A 25,860-nucleotide genomic window follows, 5' to 3' on the forward strand; every position below is an offset into this window, starting at 1 on the left:
CAGATGCAGTTGAAGTGCAGACTGTCTGCTTTAAGTCAGTGGGCTGAACAAAAATACTGCATAAAAATGTGAGGAACTAAAGCATTTTTAACAAAATCCCTTCAATTCAGGGACTCAAAAGTAATTGGACTAACTGAATAACTGAAAATAAAATGTTTATTTCTAATACTTGGTTGAAAACCCTTTGCGTCGTGAAGTCGTGGACATCACCAGATGTTGGGTTTCCTCCTTTTCAATGCTCTGCTGGGCCTGTACTGCAGCGGCTTTCAGCTGCTGTTTGTATGTGGGCCTTTCTGTCTCAAGTTAAGTCTTCAACAAGTGAATATCTCTGAACATCTCAAAACACCTCATAATCCCCCTCCACCAAAGTTTGGTGGAGGGGGATTATGAGGTGTTTTTCAGGAGTTGGGCTTGGCCCCCGAGTTTCCAACTTCTAATACTTCAGAGTACCAACACATTTTGGACAATTTCATGCTCCCAAATCTGTCGGAAAAGTTTGGGGCTGGCCCCTCCCCGTTCCAACAAGGCTGTGCACCAGTGCACAAAGCAAGGTCCATGAAGCCATGGATGGATGATACCGTATTTAATCATGGGGCTATAATTACTACAGGCCCTCATTTAATCACATCTTATGTCAGTTAAAAATACACACTGACCTTAATTTGTTAAATGATGACCAATATCCTGCTTCTACCCACTGTGAATGTAGGTTAATTGGGTTTCAAATGAAACCCGGGGCTCTGGAGTTGAAGGTGTGCTCCAAATGGTAGATGATTTGTTGTTGTTGGGCTACGATGCCTTCCAGTGTGTTTTTTAGCAACAAATCATGAATTCATCTTGCTGAAAAAGTTAAGGAAGCCTACCAAATTAAACATAATGAGCCTGTGTGCTAGCAGTTTTTTGAAAAAGATTAAATTATACTGGTGTTTGATGTTGCTGTTTACTTGAAGATTCTACACCAAATGTGCCCCACTTTCACACTCCTCAGACTCGAAGCAGGCTTCCCCTGTTAGTCTGCTTTGTGTCAGACTTTCTTAATCCCATGAAAACTTTAATCCATTTCCTCTCGCCCTTCCTCTACCACCATGAAAGACTTAGCTGGAGGATAGGTGAGGCAGAGTGGAGTGGGCAGGGCTTTTCCAGTCTTCCTCTTAAGGTAAGCCTTACCCTACATCACCCGTCTGCAGAGAGGAAAGTAAAGGATGAATGGATGTTTCATCTCTGTGTTTCTGCAGTGAAAGCTTTGGGGCAGCCTCACAGTAGCAGGACACATCAGCCTATCAGTTGTTGACCTGTGGACGATTGTTAATGGGCTCACAATGACCAGCGTCTGGGATTGTCAGGGTTCCCCGCTGAAGGAGAGCCAGGGCTCTGTGTGGATGATTAACCGCTACGCCACACTCAAGCAGCTCGGGGACGGCACGTATGGCAGCGTGCTCCTGGGCAAGAGCAATGAGACTGGTGAGCTGGTGGCCATAAAGAGGTGAGTGCATGGAGCACCAGTAAACGTGTCAGGGATTCACTGTGTTGTTTAGTCTCAGCAGGTTAAGCTGATTAAAGCCCGAGTGGCTGCTACAAGTGTATAGAGTTGTGTGCAGTGGATAGTGTAATAAACGGGAATACAAGAATTAATACAAGCAGTAGTAGATGTCAGCATTAGCAGAAGCTGTTTTTCATCCTTGTGGTGTGTGAGTGGAAAGTCCTGTAACCTCTGCCAGAGGGAAACAGTTCAAAGAGGTGTTGAGCAGCGTAAGTTGGGTCTCTGTAAGTCTTCGAGATCCTGCTCAGGCATCTAGACAAGTACATGTCCTCAGGTGCAGGCAGCTCCAGCTGTGCTCCAGTCATGTCCTCCACAGTCCCTGCAAAGCACTTTGGGACACAACAAAGTGGTTATGTTTTAAGTGAATAGACTGGTACTTAGATAGCACTTTTCTGCTCTAACTGAGCACTCAAAGCACTTTGCAAACATTTCAATGGACGCATAAAGGATACTTAAACATTTAGACTGGAACTGTTGGTGAATTGAGCCACCGACTTTCCAATTGGTAGACCTCCCGTAGTTGTTGTTCTTCTTCTCTGAAAGTGGAGGCATTGTTGTATTTTGCTGTGTGTATGCAGACCTGGAAAATCAAGGCACTGTTTCCACGGCCTTGCCTTTTATGGTCACAGATTTCAGGTCATCTCTTTTCTTCCTGAAATCTGTCCTAATCACCTTGGTCTTCTGGGTGGATTGCTGATGGAGCACCAAGATCTTTCAGTTAAAGTTTCCAAATGTCTGTGCCATCAGCGGGTTTTAAGGCAATACCTGTAAGGTTTTGGGTCATTGAGAGTGTTTTGCTGCTCTCTATGACACGGTGAAACAGAGATAAGAGGGGAGCACCAAGACAGATGTGGAGAACAGCACAATGCTGAGCTTAACATCGACTTGTTTACTGTAGCATAGAATTACCATTAAACTGGTATGGAGGTGTTTGAGGTTGAGATACAGGTGTTTTCTGAGAGCCAGGCACCCCTTAAACAGAGAAAATTATCCAGAATTTGTCTCAAAGTCTTAACAGATTTGGATTTATTTGGGCTTAGCATTAGTTGATCATGTGGATTGATCAATATTTCTCCATGCTCTCCTAGCAAGCAAAGCTGATTTCTCATAGAAATCTGATTTATTCCACTCCAACAGGATGAAGAGGAAGTTTTATTCCTGGGACGAATGCTTAAACCTAAGAGAAGTGAAGGTAAGAATCTAATTTAGGTGCTTAAACAAAATCAATTTACAAAATCCACAATAGAGGTAAGTTGTAAATGAGCATTCATTTTATTTCTCTAAAAGAGTTAGATATCATCTTTAAATTGTTCTCATGACCTTTTTAATTGTAGTATAACTTGGCATACATGAATGAATTAGCTTTATATAAATGCTACCTGAGCCTATGAGCTAAATAACTTATTTAGCAGCTTGAACTACACTTGTAATAGTTTTGCAGTCTAATTCACACTGATCCTCTTTGAAAATCAGCTGAGGACTCTCCCACATGTGTTTCCCAAATAGTCACTGAAGAAGCTGAACCATGCCAATGTGGTGAAACTGAAGGAAGTCATCAGAGAAAATGACTACCTCTACTTTGTCTTTGAGTTTATGAAAGAAAACCTCTATCAGCTCATGAAAGAACGGTAAGAAAATCAGAATTGTGAATTTCTGTGAAAGCAAAATCGCAGCATGTGTGATGTGTTAGCCTCCTAGCTATTTCTGTGTTTTTTAATCCCCGCTGTGAATGTGAGAATTATTTGGGTTTTATTTGAGTCATCGTGTTGTCGGTCTCGGTTTTTACAGAAACAAGCCGTTCCCTGAGTCAGTCATCAAAAACGTGACATTTCAGATATTACAGGGACTGTCATTTATTCACAGACGTAGTAGGTGACTTCACAGAGGTATTTTAATAAAGGTAAAATAAAAATAACTCCCTAACAACTCATGCACAACTAAATAAATAAGAAATAAAATGCTGTGAGTAGTGGCTTGGAATACATAAGATAAGAATTATGGAAATGATATTAAACCTGATAAGTAGATGCATGCTGGACTGTTGGTAGGCCATCACAGGACTTTGTCCAAGCAAAAATGACTCGCTTCTTCTGTGCGGATGTGAGAAGAGGAGGTGTGACTTGTAACAAAGCTTAATTCAGCAAACAAAAGCTCAGTTTTTACTATTTGTTGGTGTTAATGTCATAAAAGCTTGCATGTTGTTCTTTCTTCTTTATCCCTTCTTTCTTTTGTCCTTTCCCACTTTGCTGCTGCCAGAGAAGATAAGATGTTTTCAGAAAATGAGATAAGGAACATTTTGTTCCAGGTATTATCTGGCTTAGCATTCGTGCATAAGCACGGTAAGAGACTTCTCCTGTCTTTTCTTTACATTATTATTATTTTCCCGCTGTATGGTTAAGGCATCGTTTTTTTGTGCGAGCTCTGTTTAAAATCTGTGACCTGCTTCATTAGGGGGTTACGTCACGTCGTCGTTGTTATAGTTGTAGAAGCTAATGTAGAAAGTAATGCAAATCTCTACACAGATGAATATCAGCAGGGGTTAATTTGAATGCTTCTTGGCTTTTTAGGGTATTTCCATCGTGATCTGAAGCCGGAGAACATACTGTGCATGGGCCCGGAGCTCGTGAAGATCGCAGATTTTGGCCTAGCAAGAGAAATCCGCTCGCAACCACCTTACACAGATTATGTGTCCACAAGATGGTGAGAGTTTCTTTTTTTTTCTTGAATATACAAAAAAATGAAGTAACTCCAAAGGATCTGAAGTAATTCTTGAAGATAAAGCAACATGTAGTTGCAGTTGATGGACTGAACACAGGATCATAAGGGCTGAGATTACAGGCGACTGAGCCCCGTGGTCAGTTTGCATCAACTCATCATGAGTATGAATTTCATGCTAATTTGGAGGTTTTAGTTATTTTTTAAACTATTTTTTTCCATGGCATGATGGTTGTACTGCATTGATCTCTAAAGAATTTTAAAAGTGTGATGTTAGGGTCCCAGTTCAGCTCGCTGGTTGAGCCTCATGGTAGAGATGCAGGGGCCCATGTTCAAGTCTGAGTCATGGCCCTTTGCTGCCTGTCTCCCCCCACTCTCGCTCCCCTCTTCCTTATCTGCTCTTCATCTCTGATCTATCATATAAAAATAAAAATGGTCGTAATCAAAGCATCCTCTTTGAGGGGATCACATTTTATATTTATATTTTTTTAAAAAGCCCTCTTTATATATTTCCCTGGGCTGTTATTTCAGGTACCGGGCCCCTGAGGTTCTGCTCAGGTCCAACTCTTACAGCTCTCCCATCGACATCTGGGCAGTGGGCTGCATCATGGCAGAGCTGTACACCCTGACACCTTTGTTCCCAGGAAACAGCGAGGTGGACGAGATCTTAAAAATCTGTCAGGTGCTGGGAACACTGAGGAAGGTGAGGAACCATCAAAATACATCTGTATTACTTTGTTACTATACAGCTGTTTTCACACATGCCCTACAGACCTGAATTTTTCTACACATCACTCGACGGAGGTGTATTTGAGAACACAAACATCTGATGTGGTTGTTTTTAAAAGAGTCAGTATTCAGCCTGGCCGCTCCCTAGTATAAAGTCTGGTAGATTATGGATTGTAGAGCTTCTTGCCTCCTGCACTCACTGGAACCAAACACATTAGTGATAAATATTCATGACTATCCCAAAACTGACCAACTTTAATAGCATCTCTTTTGCAATGATACCCCCGTCAGTTGGACTGGCCCGAGGGCTTCAACCTCGCAGCCTCAATGAACTTCCGCTTCCCGAAGTGCGCTCCCACCAGCCTCAGGTCCCTGATTCCCAACGCCAGTGATGACGCGATCACGCTGATGAAAGACATGCTGCAATGGGACCCCGAGAAAAGACCGAGTGCTTCTCAGGTACATTTAAAGGGAACTTATTCTGCTAATTACCAGCTCTTTTTAAGTTCATCAGTTTCTCAGGTTAAATTATTTATTTTGTGTGTGTGTTGGATTTTGTCGGCTGTGGGATTGGAAGTAATGGAAACCTTAGAGTGGTTAGTATAGTTTTATCATCCACTGTGTCTTTGTATTTTTTAAGGCAAATCTGTCTGTCACCCCAAAAAACATTTTTAAATATATGGTAAAATAAGTGAAAGCATAATAAGCCCACTTCTGATCCTGATAAACTCCAACATAGATTGTCTGAAAAACAAACAGACAGAAGTGAGGACGACTCATTAATGTTGAGCTGCAAAGTCACCCGAGTCGTCCAAATGCTTTTATCCCGAGCACCTTTGAGTACCTTGAGTGCTTCTAATTTTAGAAATATGATCCAAGTGGGAATCAATCAGCTTATCTTGAGAGTTAATGTAATACTTAACTTGACATTTGGATGTGCTGAGGGAGTGAACATCCACCAGCGTAACTCAATGCATGACGCCGAAATCTAAGCTAAAAATATGAAGAATTAATTAGGTGCTCTTTCAGAAAACAGTCTACACCACAATATCCAAACCAGGCCTGAAACTTCAGCTTTTAGCTGGATGAATTTCACATTTTGGATAATTACTTTAGCACCTTAAAATGTTAAGAAGCTAATATTGGCTATAATAGTAAGATAAAACAGTTAATAACTATAGTGTTCTGAATCACAGGCTTTACAGTGCAATAAAAGCAGCACACAGTGAACCTATATGTAGTATTGTGTGGAAATAAGTTTTTTTTATTTTTGGAATTCATATATATTTAAAAGGCTGTCACATATGTGCTTATATGTAGAGGTAGATGTGTATGTATAGATAGAGAAATAAGGTATACTTTATTTATCTCAAAGGTTGGGAGAATCCTGTTATATGGGTCAAAGAATGAAACACAACTTGTTACAAAACAGCTTGAGTAGAATAGAGTAGTGTGAAGTTGGACCCTTTACACACGTACAAGACACGGACGTGGTGATAGCACTTCTTTATTTTGACATTTGGTTTTACTGTGGTTTTACAATGGGACACAGACACTCCCGCTCCGCTGTCACGTCCGCTCTCCTCCTATAAAGAGTCACAATCACATTCACATCCCAGCACACCTGTTCACCCCGCCCCGGGAGCTCGCTGCGTCACCCTCCTCTGCAGCCTGCCAGAGACCACACCCACGCCACAAGTAGCTTGAGAAAAATAAATTGGGATGTAACAAAACAGAATATTTAATAACATAACAATTTACAAAAGAAAGCAGTTCAGTTAGTAAAAATCTTTATAAAATACAAAGTAAAAACACAACACAACCTAAAATTTTTAGTAGCAATTTCTGATGTTGTACTTTTTTCCATTGACTGTTTTCCAGGCTTTGAGGTATCCATACTTCTATGTAGGACAGACACTTGGTGCCCCACTAAAGCACTCAGAACAGCAGGCCCAGAAGAAGAAGATTTCTGAGACAGCTGCAGATCTGAAGCCTCTGTCCCTCTGTAAGCCTCATCTGGACCCCTGCGAGCTTGTCACGACCCACGCTGAGCCTCAGACCTGCAGCCAGTCTCTCCATCAGCCGATCCAGCAGATTCCTCTTCCTCAGGAGAATATAGAGAAGAGCACACTTCAACCAGTGTGTCCCAGCACACTGACAGAGGGGCAGCAGGAGCCTCTCAGTCTGGTGAAAAGAAGACCACCAGAGCACTGTCAGCCTGTAAACATCACTGAGGTGAAGGCTTGCAGCATTAAACAGTGAACCCAATCATGGCAGGATGATTAGTATAAGGCTTGGGTTTTTGAGGGAGCTAAACTTTTATCTTCTTTATTTACGCTTCCACACTGGATACAGCTTTATTTAAATATAAAAAATAACAAAAATAATAATTTAATACTCATTTCTCATTTAACATTTGCCTCGCGTTAAATCAGCGAGGAGCCGAGAATAGACATGCCCGGCCTGCACGACGGCGGTGGGGCCAAACATCTTTCAGGTCGGTGGACAGTTGGGACGACAGTGACGATAAAGACACCGGTGTTTCCATCTCCAAAAAACCCACCATCACTTCTCTGAGGAACAGCTGTCGGTGAGAGACCCTCATCATCAGGTGAAATGTCGTCATCAGAGTTTCAGGAAATGTTAAAAATAACGTTATAATGCAGATTTTCAGAGTCAAAGAACAACAGAGGATCAAAACTGCCAAGCAACAGCGGACTGAGCCGAGATGACTCCAACACCATGTCAGCCAAGCAGCACTACCTCCACCAGTCCAGATATATACCTGGTGAGAAAAACATAGTAATAATAATAGCAATAATAATTAACCATGCTTACACATAAACGCCACAATGAAAAGAACCAAAGGTAGATGAACATAATCCAAAAACAAAAATCCCACCTGCCCTAAATTTCATTAAACAATAAAGTTAAAATATATATTCAATTCCATTCAGTTTTATATATATATCACCAATTCATGACAACAGGAACTTTATATTGTACGACAAGGAGCCTACAATATTAGAAAGAAAACAACAAAACTTATAAAAGGACACAGGAAATATGCCACAAAATAAACCTTAGCTTGGCCTGATTGCAGCTTGCTATTACGTTAAGGTGTCTGGTTTCTTAATGTGCAGACTGTACAAATGTACAAAAATTCACCCTGAGCTGGGTTTGTTTCATTGTTGTTTCAGGCATAAATCCAAAAAGCACCTCCTCAGTAAGAGGCCAAGTGTCCAGCAGAAAGCTGGGAGTGTCCTCGTGTTTATCCAGAGGACACGGCCTGGAGATCCCTCTCAGGAGAGGCAAGAAAACTTCATGGATGCATATTAGAAGTTTTATCATTACACCGTTGAAAGACACACATTTCCCTGCCTGCCCTTCTCTGTACTGTTGAATATACTCACAGTTTAATCAAATGTTTAATGCTTTTAGGGGATGCTTTGATTTCAATCGCAGGCCTAAATTTTCTAATCTGATTTGATCAAACTCAACCCAGCCCAACCTGGTGCTTCCAGGTCAATAAAGGTCAAGTGAAAGTTTATGTGATGCAAATTTCACTAACAAACTGTTTAATTTGTTAAGCAATGAGCTTAATTATACTGAATGTCCACCTAAGACTTCTTCAGCTTGCGTTAAGACTCTTTCTCCTCTGCTTACTCTTACTTTTGGTTTCCTCTCACGTGGTTTTAGATGTTGGTCTTCCTAAAATACCAGATAAGACGCCTCTAAAAGAAAAGACCTCAGAGGATCTTGATCTTTTGAAAGGTATCGCTTAAAAGTGTGTTAGGGCTTCAATTGTATTTTTTCTAATGCCTTAAAGAGGTTAACTGTAACTTGTGATGGGGTTTCTTCTTCAGATTCCTTTGTGAGCAGCTCCAACACCAAGACGTTCGTGACACCTTTACAAAAAACGGAAACAGGAGCAACCCGACAGAGGGTTATACTGGCACCCATAGGAGGCGCCTCTGCTGGTGAGACCCTTTCATTACTCTTCTCTGTTTCTGCAGTTTTTATTAGTTGAGCATCTACTGGCACGAATCACACAGTACTAAAAATGTCCCGATGGTTGAGAAGCTTTTCTAACTCCATGGCTTCTTTCTTCAGATCCTTCATGTTCTGAGGCACAAACACCTTTAAAAATGCCATTAATTCCCTCCTTAACCAAACTTTAGCTTAGTAACCCCTAGATTTAGAAACAGCCATGAGCAGAGTTGTTATATTTTTTTAGTTTTTAAATTTTAGTTTTCATTTAAAGTTAACATCAGTTGTTCTTGGTCAACAATCGGTTTTTACCCCTCAGCCAAAAAAGGCTGATGGGGTACTGTCATCAGCCTGCCAGGTGGGCGGGCAGGCAATGCTGACAACCAAGGATGTGAACTTTCATTTTCAGTTAGCGTCAGTTATTCTTGGTCAACACGTTTGTAGTCATTACACTTGTTTTGATTAATTCAACTGTAAGTTTAAGTGTTTTTACTCAACTGTGAAGGGGAATTTATTGCATCTGGCTGACAGGCATGTACAGTACTGTGCAAGTGTTGAGTCACCACTCTTTTCTTTATACATTGCTACCAAGGAGCCAGACTTTCTTGTAATTTTTAAAGCGGTCTTGAGCAATACTTCTCCAGGCATTCTGAAGGTCTCTCATAGTTTTGCTTTGGTCACTGGCTGCTTGAACCAATGTTGCATCTACACATAACAGACAACTGAGCATTTTCAGGTGCTTTGTTACTAGCGGCCTGTTGCAAAAACACACTTCTTTAGTTGAGTCTACAAAAAATGATAACACAGTTCGACATGCATAAAATCTAATTTTTCACTAACCAGTTTTTGTTTTTGCTGTAATTGCTGTTGCCTTTACATCTGCACGTTCCATTAAATCGTTGCACTTAGTTCATATTTTCCGAGCCAAATATAAAGGAATGAAGGGTGGCTCAAGACTTTTGCTCATTAATATGCAATACAGTCATGCCTGTTGTGTAAATTGTTTCTCAACCAGAGGTTATCTTCCTAAACGTGAAGAACTTTGGAATTTTATTATAAGGCACTGACGCATCAGTGGAAAAGGCGGCATATCTGTCCTCTAAACTCAGCTTTTTTTCGAATCTTTCAGTCGATCTGTCGTCTGCTGCTGATCTGAGAGTGGAGCCGCAAACCAAACCATTGAAAAGCAAAACCTTAAACAAGCTGGCACCCTCAAATGAAGGTAAGACAAAAAGAGCGGCACACACTGTGAATAAAAAACGGTGTAAGCTATTTGACATTATCCTGTGTTTTTTGTGTTGATTTCAGAGTATGAAGGATGGAAAAGCAGGAAACTGAATTCTCGGGTCTATGGATTCATCACCAGCACTCCAGCAAAGACCAGCCTCTCCAGGAGCTCAAACTCTCAGCCAGTGACCGGACGAGTAGACTGGACCGCCAAATACAGCGGCCGCCGGTAACGCAGCAGTCTCTCGGCTTTCCAGCGGAATCCTGTGAAAGGTTCCCAGAGCAGGAAGTCTGTCTGCCGCTGCTATAAAATATCATTCAGTGTTGTATGAGTCAGTCGACACTTTTATCTTTGTTATGTTAAATAACAGGAAGTTTAATAAAGTGAGTGAATATTAGTATCATGGTATTTTTTTGTATGGGTCGAAAAATTACATTTAAGCACAGCCAAAAACTTTATTTAAAAATGTTTTTCATACAATAAAGACAAAATAATTGATACCACAACTGTGTGATCTGAGGCAGGACAGGCTCCAGGAAGCCCTTTCTATATGATCCCATTTCACGTTACATTTTTAACAAAAGTATGACTGCAGTAAGAAAATAAATGGTGAGGAATGCTGTAAGTTTGATCTTTTATGTATTTACAGACTCACTGAAAACGCTTATTTTAGCTCAAGATTTGTGTGATTGTGTCTTTCCCATTCTGGCGAAGGTCTTCATCAATACCAGCAAACTGAAAACATAAATGTATATCACTGAATTTCTGAAAACAGCCTACATGATGCAGAATATTAAAATATATTATCAGGGAGCAGGGAAATGGGTACAGTTTGACAGAAACTGTGCTTTTACCTCAATAAAGTCATCAAACCAGCTGGCATGAACTTCCAGGAGCCAAGAAATCTCAGTCCCATCACCACACAGAGAGTTCCTGCAGTGCCTGCATTCAAGGAAGAGCAAAGATTTGTTAAGTTCGGGAAACTGAACTCGTTTAAGTTGTTTAACACCTGAACTCACTCACCTGCTGAAAGCCACACATTCCTGGGGTTTTTAGATGTCAGATAAGCGCCGACCGCAGCCAGCACGCCAAACAGGAGCCCCGCGACCAGAGAGGTGACACTGCCTGTGGAGGAGACGTTGTTAGCTGTCATCGAAACACCCCCCTTAATGTTGAACACTGACCTACATTTACCAGAATGCCTTGTAAAGGTAAAGCAGCTAAGTGTGCACTCGGAGCTGCACTACAAATGCACAGCTAGCCATAATTCAGCAACTGCGCTCTTCATGAAGGCTTTAATGGTGATTTTGTTTTTCCATCAAGGTTTTATTTTAAAATCTACTTTAGAGACTGAATGCTTGTGTTACGATGAGTTTCTAGATTTTATCTGCAAAGCTTACATTTATTTATCAGGGATTAACCACAAACACACTGAGCTTGTGTGAAAAAAGACACGTTGTGCTGATTTAGTCTCTAGTATATTTTCATTTGTTGTCCCTTGGCAGGTACAAACAATAATAAAAAGCTAATTTTGGTTCTTCCCTTGTTCACAGTGACTAATTCCACATGTTTGATTTGGGAAATTTTGTTCCCTACCACACCCTTCCTGACAAACTTCAAAGGGGTTTGTCTCTCCTCACAGCACTGAACCTGGGATCTGTTACTTGTTGGACAGATATGTAAACCACTACGCTATGGAGCCACTATAATAATAAATATGCTATTAAATAAAAATGCATATCCAAGATACAAGTAGGTTGATATAAAAACAAAAATGCATGCAAAGCCTAAAAATACTGGTGGCTGACAGTTCTACCCCCTCAGACTCCTAATAGATGCATCTATGTTATCAATTTGAAAACCCAGGTCACCCACCCAGCAGGGTGACGACAACACCCAATCTTGAGGCGACTGAAACCCAACTCACACCTTGTAACCTTAGTAACTCTACAAGGTAACAGCTCCACTAGAGGTTAAATACATGTGTTGATTTACCAAATTTAATATGATTTTTCATCATTTTTCACACTTGATTACTTCTGTAGCCCTGGAGTCATAGTTCATTCCTATTTTATTTAGCCAATATGTGACACACTTGTGAAATTTAAGTTCTCTCACAAAATCAGTTTTCCAAGTACTGGAATATACACTCTGAGTGTTTGGATGCTGCCTGTGACCAAAAATATTAAGTTTCCTTCAGATATGATACTGTAGGCTGTGCTGATGTTTTTTTCAAGGAAATTCAAGCGCTCAGGATTTTATGTTGACCCTCAGCCACACCTTTGTCATTCTGTATTCCTGAGGACATAGGAGCAAATGGTTGGTTTAAAAAAAATTAATTGACCTATCTTAAGTAGATTTAGGTATTTGAAAACGTCTCCATAGAAAAAGTTTGAAATGCCTTTGACTTCACCACAGAAATATTTGTTTGTGAGCAAACTAATAATAGTAAAGAGCTAAAAATCCGGCAGTTTTTCTCTTTAAAAAATGTGAGTAATCAGCCTGGAGATGGTCAGGCAGGAAGCGTTTAGTCAGCTGGACAAAAATATATGTGTGGATACATTGGCGGCATGCCTCTTGTGTAAAATGACGTTTGATGTACTTAATAAAGTGTCAGGGTAAAGGTGGTTATCTGTGTCTAAAGTCCGCTTTAACAGGGTTCATGTCATGTAAATGTGTCTATTCTAAAAGGCTTTCGCCTACCTGCTTTCACATAACCTACGACCCCACCTGCCGACACCAGAGCAGCATAGCTGAACCCAATCCAGTCGACAGCCATGAGCATAAAGCAGCAGCTTCTACTGCGATAAACCTACGGCGAGTTTAATTAACACGGTGACCACAGGTCGTTTTAACTGGTTACTTTAACTCCTGACTGTAAAGTGAAGCCAAACACAGCCGATTAAAAGACACTAAAAGTTTGAAACACAGTCGTTTCCACTGATTGTCACTTAGAAACTTCCCGAATGGAGGGTTAAGTCTTTCACTTCCGGTGGCTTTTGCATGCGCTTTCAAATTAAAAGAACGTCTAATTTCCTGACTCCCCTACAGGAGGAAAAGAGATGACTCACGAGGACAGAAAATGTATTTATTTAAAAAAATACACTCAGCAGTTGTGCTTTATCTCACCTATAACAAAATTTGTACAACATACCAAGATGCTGGCAGATGTCCAGCCTAAACTGTTTTAAGAAAGGTTCTGAGCTGTGGAGAAAAATAATAAATCTTTGTTACATTTGCTCTGGCACATTACATCATTGGTAGCTTCAGACTCCAGGCACTTTTTTGCGTTTGCCACAGTGTTTGTGCTATGAAGTCTACTTTTATATAGAGTAGTTGTCTGTGTGCAGCCTGGGGAAACTCACGGACATGGGTCTTATTATAGTCCCCTTTCCTTTTGTTTGACGTGTAACTTTCAGTTTGATTCTACAAGAACTGCCAGTCTTTTGAATGTTATGAAATATTATATCATCCATCTTGTTCTGCTTTTCTTTCATCAGTGATAAGTTCACATTTGATGTAGAACACTGCAGGTCGTCAGAACAAAAATCCACATGTGTATGGGTAATAAAACTTTTTATTCTATTTTCCACTGTTCTTTTTCTTCTTCTTCTTGGGCTTGCTCTCGTCTTCCAGGACGACTTCTTCCGTGGCAATTCGGACTCTCTTTGTCCTTAGAAGTTCGGGAAGCAGTTCTGCGGATAAACACAGAGCAGGGCGTTAGCTCAGGTTTACATTCCCTCGCCCGTAGGAAGTGATATTAAGTAGAGAAGAACAGATCAGAAAGTGAGGTAATGACTCAATGCCCCGATGAGCGGGTCGCACATTCAGGTGAGCTGAGTGTCCTGATCATCATCATAAAGCAGCAGAAGTGTTTCCACAACCTCACCTTCAGATGTTGTTGCCTGGGGTGCTTCTTCCTCAGTGATCTGCTGCTGCATCGGTGAAGTTCTCCTCACAGCAAGGCATGTCAGTCTGGCTGATGTGTTCACTTCCCCAAGGAGTGTGGGAGATTCCAGCTCCTGGTGGTCAGCAGAAGTATTAGCTCACCGGGATAATCATAAATATACAATTTTATTTTAAACAATTTTTATTTAAATATTTACTAATATTGTCAGCAATATTAATGCAAAACTAAATACATAAATTAATAAATTAAAAAAAAAATTTGCATCTATGATCTCTTTTAGTCGACTAAAAAAAAATGTTCCAGGAGAGAAATCCGGAGGACCCAGCTTCTTAGCTTCTTAGTGTCCTTGTGCAAAATACTTAATCCCAAATTTGTCAGTATGACAGGTAAAACGTGCACAAAAGCCCAGAATAAAGGTGATGTATGAATGTGTGTGTGGGTCTCAGTGGCTTGTAGTCTACAACAAGTCCATTTCCACATTAACGAAGAATGCATGTTCTCCAGAAAGCTAATATCAGGACGCAGCATACCTCTTTAAGATGAATTTTCCACATTTTGATGAAACCATCATTTGAAGCAGTCACCACCACAGAGTAATCATCCACGTTCACACTGTCGACCGTCTTCACTCTGACATCACAAACGGACACAAAGATAAGCTGACTTCTCCCATCATCACGCGTATCAGAATATTGACAGTATGATCTACGCATGATTGGTGGGGAAACAATGAATAAATGAATTCACCTGGTTTCGTGAGCCTTGAAATCACACACCCATTTTGCTTTCTCCACATCACACAACCTCACAGTTTCATCGTCTCCTGCAACGGCCAGGATGGAGTTCTGAAAGATAAGCGGTGGTTGTTTTTATAGATATGCTTATCCTTCATATGAAAATGCCTCATCTTGAGGGGATCCACTTCTTGAAAATTGACAACAACACTTAATGTTGTGTCTGTGTGATTCTACCTCTGCAAATGTGGCATTTACTTTGTGTCAGAACTGTAGCCAAAATCTGGGAGGTCTTTTTTGCGTTTCCATGCTCTATTTTAATTGGATAATATATCACGGTCAGCGAGCTCACGTTTAAAAACTTGACAGAAGCGATCCTTTTGGGGTTTGCGACCGTTCCCGTCACAGTGGCTGTCTCCAGCTCGTAGATGTTCACTTTGTCGTTCATCACGACCACGTATCTGTCCCCGTCTGGTGACCACCTGACAATGTGTGCATCTGTCAGGTGTGTAAAAATCACAGGTTTGAGTCAAAAATGTGTCAACAATTTCCTCACCGCTCAAAAGGTTAAAAGGGAGCTTACTCTGTTTTATGTTTTTGATGAACGCTGATCTTCCATTAATGAGATTCCAGGTTCTGCATGGATACAAAGACACAACAGCCAACATTGTTTATCAGTGCAAACGGATCATCTGAGTCATCTACCATTAAAGAGAGCTGTGAAATTTACCTCAGTGTCTTATCGGTCCCAACTGAGAGCGCAAGCTTCCCAGACGGATGGATGGACAGCGATGTCACATGACCTCTGAAAGACATCACAGCACAAAGCAACACTGACGACGAACCAAACATAAAGAAATACCCCTCTCTGTGTGTCTGTGCCATCTTTCTGTGCACTTACTTGTGAGCTTTGATGGATTTCAGACACTCCCACTTCTTCGTGCTCCACACACACAGGAGTCCGTCCTCTCCTCCACTCAGTAAGTGAGACGTCCCGTAAAACTCGAGGCAAGTGATGGTGCCTGTGCAGGAAGTCAGTCAGCACCGCAAGCAGAAACCAGGCAGACGTTTACGTTACTGCTTTGACACACAGGTATGGAAGCTTTCCATACCTGTGAGTTTCCACCATCAAAAAACAAAAACAATCTAAACCTCAGGTTAATTCAAATTGCTGAGAAAATAATTTGAAATAAACTGAGAAAAAAAAAATCAAGTCAGCCCACTTTGAATTATTCAACAGGTCACTTCTATATTAGGTGTTTTTGATGTTTAACTGAAGAAATCAAACAGACTAATTACAATTTACAAACTCACCGTCATGATGCAGCAAAGCACCGTGCTCGATCCTTTTCTTCATGTTGTACACTTGGATGGTCTCATCTTTGCTCCCCGTCACGACAAACCTCTCACTGGCCGCCACAGCGGATACTGAAGCTGTGTGAGCGTGATGTGTGAATTCTGCTTTGGCTGTCCACTCCTGCATAACAATTATTTTTAAAGAAAACTTTTTATAACAAAACAATTTATTTGCATATAATTTAATCCGCAGACTGTTAGAGAAAAAGGAGTGAGTCACGAAACTTCTTACATTACACTCCTTTCATATACTGGGCAATGAATGTGCTTCATAATCAAATAAATACTGCATTGCATACAAATCATGACAAGTACAAAGGAGGTAAAAATAAAAAACATAAACAATTTCCAGATCGTTGCTTTGTGAGACTCCAGCTTACCTTTTCGTCAGTTTTTACTTGATAACCGAAGGTAATCTGTTCATAACTGCCAGCGACCAGCTCCAACACAGCTGCCATGCTGCTGGACTACAGTGAGTTCAACTAGCCGGCTAATTAGCTTTCCTTAAAATTTGCCGATATCCTGAGCAGATTTCCTCGAGCAGTTTGTGTAACAGCTGTTAAAACAGTAATAGAACACCAACAAGAGAAAGGCAAGGACAGTAAAAAGCGTGGTGCGAATGCTCGCACGCGAAAACGGTAACTCTTTTTAGCTAAACACACGTTCAGTCCCAAAATAACATGTGGATTCACTGCGCTTGCGCAAAAGCACTTTCTTACCATTTGTCGTTAAGGCTTTTTCAAAATAAAAGTCGTCATCGTTCAGTTATGTTTTTTTACGTTGATTTTCAGAGACACTCTAAAAGACTGGTGGGAAATTAAATTATTCCAAGGGACCACAGGAGAAACTAGGGCTAATCTTTGCCTGATTTACTATAATTTTGTATGGAGTCATGGTAAAAAAAAAAAGAAAGAAAGTACGCCCCTTCCATTTTTAAGGTTTTATGTTACAGGACATAATAAAAAAAATCATTTGTTCCTTGTCACCAGTACAAGCTCAGATGAACAGCAATATATAAAACATCACACAGTGTTGTTATTTATTTAATACAAACTAAGACAAAATACAGAAGGAGCCTGTTGAACCACCTTTAGTACCAATAAGTTGAAGTACTTGTGTTTTCTGTAAGACTTTATCAGTTTCTCACATTATCGTGGCAGGATTTTGCCCCACTCGTCTTTACAGTGTTGCTTCAGTTCATTGATGTTTACCAGCATTTATTTGTGCACAGCACCATTTTAATCAGGATGAGATCTGGACTTTGGCTGGGTCTTTTCATTTCATTCTTTTCTTTTTCTGCCATTCTTTTGTAGATTTGCGGCTGCTCGTGCTGTTCATTGACACGATTTCACCCAGGTTTTAGTTGTCAGGCAGTTATGCCTCACATATGACTCTAGAATATTTTGGTATACAGAGGGGTTCTCGGTCGACTTAGTGACTGCAAGCTGCCCAAATGCCTTTGCCTCCAAATTAAGCCGAAATGATCATAAAACTCCCCAAACTTCTACCTTGATATTTGAGCTCACACTTACTGGTAATAGTAGTTGATGATTATAATAATTAATTGAATGCATTTGATTGTGAAAACATTTACCTTTAAAAGGGATTGCAAGTGCGTGTGAATTCCAAGTGAGGCTAAAAAGTATTGTTATGACCCTAAAACCTCCGCCTTTATCACATGTTACTTATTTTTCCTGTTTCAGAGGATTACACCTTTTCTCACACAGAACTGCTGGATTGACATCCATAACGAGTTTACTTTGACAATGAAAAGTTTGAGTTATGAGTTTATGAGGATAGAGAACAAAATTACTGTAATTTATTAATCCCACGTCTGACGAGCGAGGGGAGGGGGTGGAGAGCAGCGTTTACTCTCCTGTCTTGTAATTTGCTGGCTCCCTTGGTGACGTCATGATTGACGGCTGAGTTAACCGTCTGCGGATTCCGGCAGTTTTTCAGAGAGCATAAGAAAAGTCTCAGTGAGTTTTTCCTCTCAACAAAATCATGTCGAGAAGGTGAGTTTGGGATTAAAATAACGCACGCGCAGAAGGATGACTTGGCGTCTTCTCAACTTTCAGAGAAATTTAAATTTGCGTGTTGTCGTTTTCAGCCGCTTTTCGGCCGTTTCAACGCGTTTGTTTCCGTCTAACGAAGACATGTTTGATGTAAACATGTAGTTACAGTGTAATGTCACACCTTTGATGGTTCTCCTCGATAGTTTTGTCACGATAAAGTCCAGGTTTGTTTCCCTGACAGCTGTTCCTCAATGCAGACTGCGCTCTGTGCAGCTGCTGCATGGACGTTATGTGCGTAAGAGGAGCCTGCAGCGGGGTCTGGGAATGATTAGTGGGTTGAATTATACAACAGAACAGACAGGACATGGAGAACTTCATGGAGAGCCTCCTCTGCTGTAATAAAACTGTAGTCGCTCCCTCCTGTACTCAGGCTAAACACAGAGGACCTTCTGCCTCAGTATGTGCTCCATCCTGTCATCTGCTTCTCGCTCAACGTTTTTTAACGTGTCAGACATAGGGTGTGGTTGTTAGTCCGCCTCAGTGCAATTGTATTAGCATTTATTGATGTAATTGAAGAAAACTAAAGCAGAGATGTTATATTTTTTTTAGTGGTATCTGTAGGTTATGTTGTCTCACATTACAGCCCTCCCACATTCACTGATCCATGCAGCTGTAACTTAATGATGGAGGTGGGATCATTATTTAGAGCTGAAGCTTTCCCCACTGGCTTTTTAGTTTTCATCTGGCGCCATTGTGCTATCTAACAAAGGAGAAGACTTACAGCATAACATGTGATAGGAGACAACACAAAGCCTTCAGCTGCTGCTTGTGTTGAAGTCAAGAGTCTTCACTTAATTAAAACATTATTTAGATCACCTGTGTCGGACAACCTGGGTTTTTAATGAAGAGTCATTGTGCACGGCTGTATAGATATGTGAGTCATTTACACAGCTAAGCACTGCTGTTACTATGTGGGAAACTGTTTTTATGATTTAGATAAATAGGTCCTTAACTGTATCACAGGCGCCTTATGTTTTAAACCTAAGTAACTGAGAATTAAAAAAAAAAATAACCACACACATCCTGAAACAGATGTACAAGCTGTGCCTCGACTGAGGCACAGGATTAATGTATGTTTGTTTTGGAAACGCCGTTTTCGTTTTGTATACCTTACTAATTCATTCTAAGAAGAGCAGTTAACTTCCTGTTAACTGCTTTCCGCAGAAAGAATTAGTCACATGAGTGGGGAAAACAAAATTGTCACGGCAGATTTCATCACCAGTAGTTTGAAACAAAAAGGAGGACTATCCCAAACTGCATGGTAGCTATGAAAAACAATAAAGTAAACAGACTGCCCATTCACTCCAGTTCCTCTCAGTGCATAGACAGCGTGAGAAGTCACTTCTCTTTTAATCTGAACAGTGGGAGCAAGTATATGCTGAGAGAAGTTATTTTAGTGTGTCTGTCTGTAAAACTCTACTTGAGGACAGAAGAAATAGCAAAAGCATGTGAACATTACACCCCGGTTAGTCATTTCTTTCTTCTTCTTTTCTTTGTTCTTCGTTGTCTTCTTCTTCTTTAAGGGGTCGGCAAAACAGGTCATCCGCCTCGCAACCTGTACCTAGCATCCTCTCTGTCACGTCAACCCTCTGCGTCTCTTCCTTTTCCATGTCCATGTTTCCATTCACACATACACTGCAGTTTTTAGGCCTGCTACTTAATTCACCATGTTTGTCTGCCTGTGTTTTTTAAAATGTATTAATTTTTATTTAACAGTCAAAAGGCCGATCAGGACCTCACCAAGGTACTCAACCAGCTCTGGCACCTGGATAAAAACCGCCTGAGACCTGGGACCGATTACAGGATTTCCCCCCAGGTCAGTGCTAAAAGGGCATCACAGCTTTTCTGCAATGCAAAGCAGGCAGTCACTGATGCATGCAATAAATGCAAACCTTTGTGTGGACTGGAAACCCGATGGGGTTCTGGAGTGTAGGTGTTTTAATGTATATTCAAACATTTACAGTGGTGACGTTCTGGGAGCGTTGTTGCTCAGTGACAAGTACTTCTGAATGTTATTTGACAAAAAAGTTTTGTTTTTTAATCTGTTTTATAATGAAACTGAATAGATTGAAACATTTTGCAGTAAATAAATCAGAATGTTTGGAGTTCTATGGCAAAGCTAATTTAATTTTAGACATTTTAAAGCTAAATCAGAATTAGAATCACATTTAATACTTTAATAATCCCCAATGAAATTATGTTACAAAACACTAAAGACAGCAGATAGAATTCACACAATGATGAACATGCTGTCATTGTTAAGTCCAGTCAAACCATCATGCCCACACAGGATTCCATCAATTAGCTGTCAGTGCAGATTACTGGAGTCACAACACATAACACTTAGTCATAACATAATAACTAGTAAGACGTCTTGATGCATGCTCAATCATCCAGGTAAGTAAATCTCCAAAAGTTTATTTCTGTTCATGTGGACGTAGGGTTGTCAGTGGGAGAAACGTTTCGTCACTCATCCAAGTGACTTCTTCAGTCTCAGCACTTTCTCCCACTGAAAACGCTACGTCCACATGAACAGAAATAAACTTTTGGAGATAACTAGTAAGATTAACTTTGCAATGGTTGGTTTGAGTGCACCATCACACATTTCTGATTTGTTGCACATTTTCCCCGTCACACAGTGCCAGGTGTGGGGAGATGTTGTTCTAGTTTGTGCCTTCACTTTAGGCCCATATGTACTGGCTAGTGCCAGAAAAAGCTAAAGCAAGAAATGAAAGATGAGTCATGGTGTTTAGCACTGTTGCCTCACAGCCCACTGGTAAATTTTATCTTAATTCTTTTCCTTCAGTGTTTCAAGTGGTTGAATAGAATAGAATAGAATTCAACTTTATTGTCATTGCACATGTCACAAGTACAAGGCAACAAAATGCAGCTTGCATCCGTCCAGAAAGTGCTTTAGCAATAATATAGATATATTACAAAATATATATTAGCAAGAATATAAAAATGGGTCTATTATAGGAATGAGGGTGAAAAATATGTGTCTATTATGGGTATGTTACAATGTACAAGGTATGAAGGTATGTTATGAATATGCTATAACTATAAGTATGTACAGGCTGTAGTGAGTGTACAAGCTATGTACAGGCTATGAACAGGATATAAATATGAAAACTATACAGAAATATGAAATGTGAACTATACAAGTTATATACAGTTGTAAACAGTTGTAGAACTATAATTATTGTATTGTACAGAATGATTGTCTATACAGCATTTACAGTCGTGCAGTTTAGATCAGTGAGATATGTGGCTAATTTCTACAGTGGTTATATAAAGTGCTAATGGTGTGGAGTGGTGGTTCAGTCCATGTTATTATTATGTGTATGAGGGTACAGTCGGCCATTTGTTTGTTTTTGTCCATTGTGTGTGTTTTCAGTTATAGGTTGCTGTGTGTGTGTGTGTGTGTGTGTGTGTGTGTGTGTGTGTGTGTGTTCAGTGAAGTTGGCGTCGTCAAGCAGCTGCTTAAGTGTATTTAGCATTGAAACTGGGTGATGCTTTTATGAGCTGCTTACATGTCAATTAACCAGGTACATCAACAGTATTTATGAATCCTCATATTTGTTTGTTCAGTTTTAACATGTTGCTGAATGTTTGTGTTTTTATATTTAGGGGAAGGCGGGTTATGTGGCTCAGGGCAGTAACGTTGCCAGAGACCAGGCCAAAGCTCCACTCTTCACATATGTGAATGAAGACAAACTGAAGAGTATTAAGACATATGAATGTGAGTATGAGTCAGGCCTATAAAGGTTTTCTTTATTATGTTTATTTGGAACAACAGCGATTAAACAGTTTAATGAGGTTACGCCTTTTTATTCAGATTTCATCAGCTTGCTGGACAACTATGAGATGTCTACAGGTGTGTCAGAGACGGTCACCTCAGAAGAGCTCAAAGAGAACAATCTCTTTATCGATGCCATCGTGGAGACAGATGTCATGAAGGTACAGCGGATTCATAGGAGGGCATGAGGGCAGAAATAATTTAAGCTGTTGTTTACTGATCGGTTAGAGAAAAGTAAAAAAGAGGTGTGGTAGATGTTAAAAACAAATAAAAAGCAGACTAATATGGAAGTCGTTTTATGCTTATATACAGAATAATGAATTTACAGTCAAGGGACCACATCAACGAACAATTATCTAAAAAATAAATGAACTTCTGCACTCATCAGCCAGACACTGCTAGTACACTTTAAGTGTATAATGAAAACTGTACAATTGTTAACTATAACTGCAAAATTTTGTTCGCTTGACACACATTTATTAAAAAAAAAAGATTTATAATTTTCATTGTAGTTTACATGCCTTATGTGCATGTCAATAATATACAGCTGACAAGAATGCATGAACTGTTTTTTTTGTAGGCTTAACTAATGCACATGGATTGAAATGCCACTTTTTTGATACTATTTATAAAGTTATGTATCCAAGAGTAAACTTTAAATGTAGTCTCTAAATACAGGAAATTTGACTTCATAAATTAATGTCCCAAATTATGTAATGTAACACTGAGTATATTAAAAAACAGATACTGTGTAATGAAACAAAAATGATGCCATGCTATGATTTCATAAGATGTTATATAGGTACATAAATGATGAGTCATTTTAGTCTGTCAGTCGGTGGTTGCCAGGCAACACAATGACATTAGAATATCTGATATAGATAAGAACCTTCTGGGGCCAAAGATGAACCTGTGTGTCAAGTTTAGTTTATCATCTCCAGATTGTGTAGGAGTTCAAATAGAGATTAGTTTATTATAGTAAGATTAGATTTTCCTGTGACTCATTACTTTAACTTCAGTGTTGTGTTTAAATTTGCGTTGGGGGGGGGGGGTATTTTTATTTTCCAGGCACTTTTGATCTTTTGATCTATGCCGGCTCGAATTTTCATTCCAGGCATGGATCCGTTTTTTGTTTTTTTTGTTTTTTTTTCAAGACTAAGAATTAATTTTCTAATGTAACGATGGTTTATTCCGATACTATTGATAGGTCACATTTTTTACTCAGATGTCTGAAATTTCAAAGTATGTTACTGTGTTTTTACTCTTAGTGTGCTCACCAGTATCTGGTCAAGAAGGGGAAGTCACCATCAGACCTTGGGCAGTTCAAGAGACAGCTGTATGACATCTGGTTCCGCCTGTACCACAGGGACAGGAGCGGAGGGTGAGTAACTGTAACAACAGGGGGCGCTGCTGCAATGTTTAAAAGAGAAGGAAGGGAACCACATACCGGTTTGAATGATTGGTTAAAGGCAAACTTAAATGAGATCCAGGTCTGGAGCAGAACGAGCAGATGAATTTACAAGAATCAGTGAAGAATCTAAGAATAAAACAGTGTTCCCTGAATGTGTTTTGGGTTTATTTTTTGTTTTTTTCTGTGTTAATTAACAGCTGCTTTTGTCTGAAAAGGCTGACAATAAACTACATGTATTTAAATCTTCCTGAGGTTAACCTTGTAACTCCAGCCAAATACTTACATCTGTTTTTGTGACACTTTTAATCATAAATAAAAAATGCTTCCAGAAATTAGCCCCAATGTAGCAAGCACAATGAAAAGACTGGTATTTAACATTATACAGTAACATTATAGCCTTTGTTATTATTGTCATCTTTAATTTTTTTTTCATCTCATTTTCACAGTTGCACAGGATGAACAACAGAGTGTGATAACTTAATTCTAATTTCTTGATCAGAGTCACTAGATTATCTACATTTGGGTGTTAAAATGATGTTAACACACTGTAATACATAACTCACTCTTTAATTTTTTACTTGAATTTTTAATTTTGAAAGTTCTGCACACCTGGATCAATGACAGGTGACTAGGAGGATTTTTTTTAAGTGTTGAGTACAAATGTGCAGAGGTTATAATCTTTGTTTAGTTTAATATTTAAAATGTATTATTTTTCTAGTTACACTGAAACAAAGAAAATTTGTTTTATAAGATGTGACAGTTTGTCTCTTTCTACAGTTTGTGCTTTTTAACTTATCTTTTTAATTACAATAAAACAGCATAGGTATGATAATCACACACAGAGCCATTAGAAAGGTTTTCGTGTATAAAATATAATGTCATTCATAAATTAGTCGTTAATGAAGCTTGGTTACTTGAGGGTTAAAAGTGAGTCACCGGCTCTGCTGCCATCTGTGCTGTTATCCTTCTGTCTGCCCCGCAATGTTAACATTGTAGATAAGGCGTCTTGATATGAATGAGGGCATACAGCACTGAGAGACTGAACTTAAGTATCTCTGGGTGTGCTGGTTGGTTTTATTTTCATTACAGTGAGGATTCCTGTGGATTTGAACATGTGTTTGTGGGAGAAGCCAAATACGGAAAGGAGATCATGGGTCTTCACAACTGGGTGCAGTTCTACCTTCAGGAAAAGCACGGCCATGTGGACTATAAAGGCTACAAAGCAAGAGATAACAAAGACACAGTAAGAAACTGATACAGCAGCTCGTTATTGTAAAAGCACTGACTGAAAAGTAAATAGCCGCACATGTCGCTGAATTGCATTTACTGTTTTTAAAGCCTGATGAGGACGACCACGTCCTGAACCTGCAGTTCAGTTGGAAAGGCTTGGTGAAGCCCGTCGGTGGCTCCTTCATTGGTGTCAGTCCAGAGTTTGAGGTCGCTCTCTTCACCATCATCTTCCTCATGTCGACTGAGAAGATGACGTCTGTGGTGGTGAAAGTGGACGAGTACGTACTGGAGCTGGTCGTCTGTCGGCACGGGCGATCCATCGGCACGTCCTATCCCAAACTGCTCAGCAGCAACAACAGGGATCTGTAACTTTACACCAGCCGAGAGTTTGCAAATGTTTTTGTTTAAATCGAAACCTTATTTCAGTGCAGTATAACCCAGTATAACCCTAACATAAACCTGGATCAAGTTCTCTTTGCACTAAACATGAGAAGTATATACCGGTTATTGAACACATTTTTGTCATATGAACTGTTACAGACAAAATAAAAAGTGTTTTGTTAACAAAATGTTTGTATTTGTATTCTGTGTTAGGAAAAAATAGCCCAAATATTTAAAGTCTTAGTACAGCGTGTAAATGAAAGTGGTAATTTTTCAGAAACTAAATCTCCATTTTAAGAAATTTAAAAATAAAAAACAAAGTATGAATACATACAAACATGTGTGATAAATATGTAGATTTGACCATTTTCACAGCTACTTGGCTTTATTTGAGCCTGAGAAGTATAAAAACCAAGCCACATCTTTGAATAAATAGTCTTTTTTAAAGGCTGTCTTTATGTTGGAACAGTGCATTTTATTTTATAGCAGAACATAATAAAGTTACCATTGCGTGTGTGCTGAAAAGCCAAAAATGTCCCTGTCTCAGGACACAGGGTGGTTAAAAACAAAATAAGAATGATTTAGCCCAAAAACAGTAAGTAAGTCTTTAAAAGAGACTGAAACTAAATACAGAAGATTGTTATTTGGCAGTGTAGAAAGATCAAAACAGTTTGAGAAGTGGCTTTTGGGAAATAAATAAAATGGAGAAAAAAAAGAATGATCTACTGTCCAGGGGAAAAAATAAAATAAATATTGAGCAGT

General features: G+C 39.7%; 4 protein-coding genes across 6 annotated transcripts; 2 read left to right on the forward strand and 2 right to left on the reverse strand.

The window, feature by feature from the left end:
- Positions 1-372: 372 nt before the first annotated feature.
- LOC146367953 (serine/threonine-protein kinase MAK-like) lies at positions 373-10,546 on the forward strand. Of its 2 annotated transcripts, XM_084912877.1 has the most exons (16): positions 373-1,156; positions 1,236-1,483; positions 2,678-2,732; positions 3,047-3,168; positions 3,797-3,879; positions 4,108-4,240; positions 4,787-4,958; positions 5,276-5,443; positions 6,866-7,219; positions 7,420-7,574; positions 7,651-7,772; positions 8,185-8,295; positions 8,684-8,758; positions 8,851-8,964; positions 10,104-10,196; positions 10,283-10,546. In XM_084912877.1, exons 2-16 carry the CDS (start codon positions 1,320-1,322, stop codon positions 10,432-10,434), a joined length of 2,073 nt encoding a protein of 690 aa, XP_084769003.1. In that variant the 5' UTR covers positions 373-1,156; positions 1,236-1,319; the 3' UTR covers positions 10,435-10,546. The 2 variants fall into 2 exon arrangements, with proteins under 2 accessions (XP_084769003.1, XP_084769004.1); XM_084912878.1 differs by lacking the exon at positions 373-1,156 and having other exon boundaries at positions 1,168-1,483.
- On the reverse strand, positions 6,476-13,199 carry LOC146367954 (transmembrane protein 14C-like). 2 transcript variants are annotated; one of them, XM_084912881.1, is made up of 4 exons: positions 12,906-13,199; positions 11,226-11,327; positions 11,057-11,144; positions 6,476-7,769 (listed from the first exon to the last, which is right to left on the reverse strand). In XM_084912881.1, the coding sequence occupies exons 1-4, from the start codon at positions 12,985-12,987 to the stop codon at positions 7,730-7,732; spliced, it is 312 nt and encodes a 103-aa protein (XP_084769007.1). In that variant the 5' UTR covers positions 12,988-13,199; the 3' UTR covers positions 6,476-7,729. The 2 variants fall into 2 exon arrangements, with proteins under 2 accessions (XP_084769007.1, XP_084769006.1); XM_084912880.1 differs by lacking the exon at positions 6,476-7,769 and adding an exon at positions 10,633-10,937 and having other exon boundaries at positions 12,906-13,198.
- Positions 13,200-13,269: 70 nt separating this feature from the next.
- Positions 13,270-16,896, reverse strand: pak1ip1 (PAK1 interacting protein 1). The gene is made up of 10 exons (XM_084912879.1): positions 16,583-16,896; positions 16,161-16,323; positions 15,748-15,868; positions 15,577-15,651; positions 15,430-15,482; positions 15,199-15,344; positions 14,860-14,957; positions 14,643-14,742; positions 14,092-14,224; positions 13,270-13,897 (listed from the first exon to the last, which is right to left on the reverse strand). Exons 1-10 carry the CDS (start codon positions 16,658-16,660, stop codon positions 13,785-13,787), a joined length of 1,080 nt encoding a protein of 359 aa, XP_084769005.1. The 5' UTR covers positions 16,661-16,896; the 3' UTR covers positions 13,270-13,784.
- A 1,224-nt stretch (positions 16,897-18,120) lies between these two features.
- Positions 18,121-25,284, forward strand: LOC146367956 (uridylate-specific endoribonuclease C-like). The gene is made up of 7 exons (XM_084913410.1): positions 18,121-18,217; positions 19,994-20,093; positions 21,908-22,019; positions 22,116-22,237; positions 23,345-23,457; positions 24,577-24,730; positions 24,826-25,284. Exons 1-7 carry the CDS (start codon positions 18,207-18,209, stop codon positions 25,084-25,086), a joined length of 873 nt encoding a protein of 290 aa, XP_084769536.1. The 5' UTR covers positions 18,121-18,206; the 3' UTR covers positions 25,087-25,284.
- The last annotated feature ends 576 nt before the right edge of the window (positions 25,285-25,860 follow it).

The sequence above is a fragment of the Perissodus microlepis genome, chromosome 18, assembly GCF_051167445.1.
Source record: "Perissodus microlepis isolate ML-2025 ecotype Zambia chromosome 18, ASM5116744v1, whole genome shotgun sequence".
Taxonomy (NCBI): Eukaryota; Metazoa; Chordata; class Actinopteri; order Cichliformes; family Cichlidae; genus Perissodus; species Perissodus microlepis.

Coding starts and splice junctions, on each gene's coding strand:
- pak1ip1 (XM_084912879.1), bottom strand. CDS start 16,660: ATGGCAGCTGTGTTGGAGCTGGTCGCTGGCAGTTATGAACAGATTACC. Junction 15,869..16,160: donor TGCTTTGCTGCATCATGACG/GTGAGTTTGTAA, acceptor CTTCCTGCACAG/GCACCATCACTTGCCTCGAG. Junction 15,483..15,576: donor GGGACCGATAAGACACTGAG/GTAAATTTCACA, acceptor GTATCCATGCAG/AACCTGGAATCTCATTAATG.
- LOC146367953 (XM_084912877.1), top strand. CDS start 1,320: ATGACCAGCGTCTGGGATTGTCAGGGTTCCCCGCTGAAGGAGAGCCAG. Junction 3,169..3,796: donor TATCAGCTCATGAAAGAACG/GTAAGAAAATCA, acceptor TGCTGCTGCCAG/AGAAGATAAGATGTTTTCAG. Junction 4,959..5,275: donor TGCTGGGAACACTGAGGAAG/GTGAGGAACCAT, acceptor TACCCCCGTCAG/TTGGACTGGCCCGAGGGCTT.
- LOC146367954 (XM_084912880.1), bottom strand. CDS start 12,987: ATGCTCATGGCTGTCGACTGGATTGGGTTCAGCTATGCTGCTCTGGTG. Junction 11,145..11,225: donor GAATGTGTGGCTTTCAGCAG/GTGAGTGAGTTC, acceptor CCTTGAATGCAG/GCACTGCAGGAACTCTCTGT. Junction 10,938..11,056: donor GGTTTGATGACTTTATTGAG/GTAAAAGCACAG, acceptor TTATGTTTTCAG/TTTGCTGGTATTGATGAAGA.
- LOC146367956 (XM_084913410.1), top strand. Junction 20,094..21,907: donor ATTACAGGATTTCCCCCCAG/GTCAGTGCTAAA, acceptor TTTTATATTTAG/GGGAAGGCGGGTTATGTGGC. Junction 22,238..23,344: donor TGGAGACAGATGTCATGAAG/GTACAGCGGATT, acceptor TTTTACTCTTAG/TGTGCTCACCAGTATCTGGT.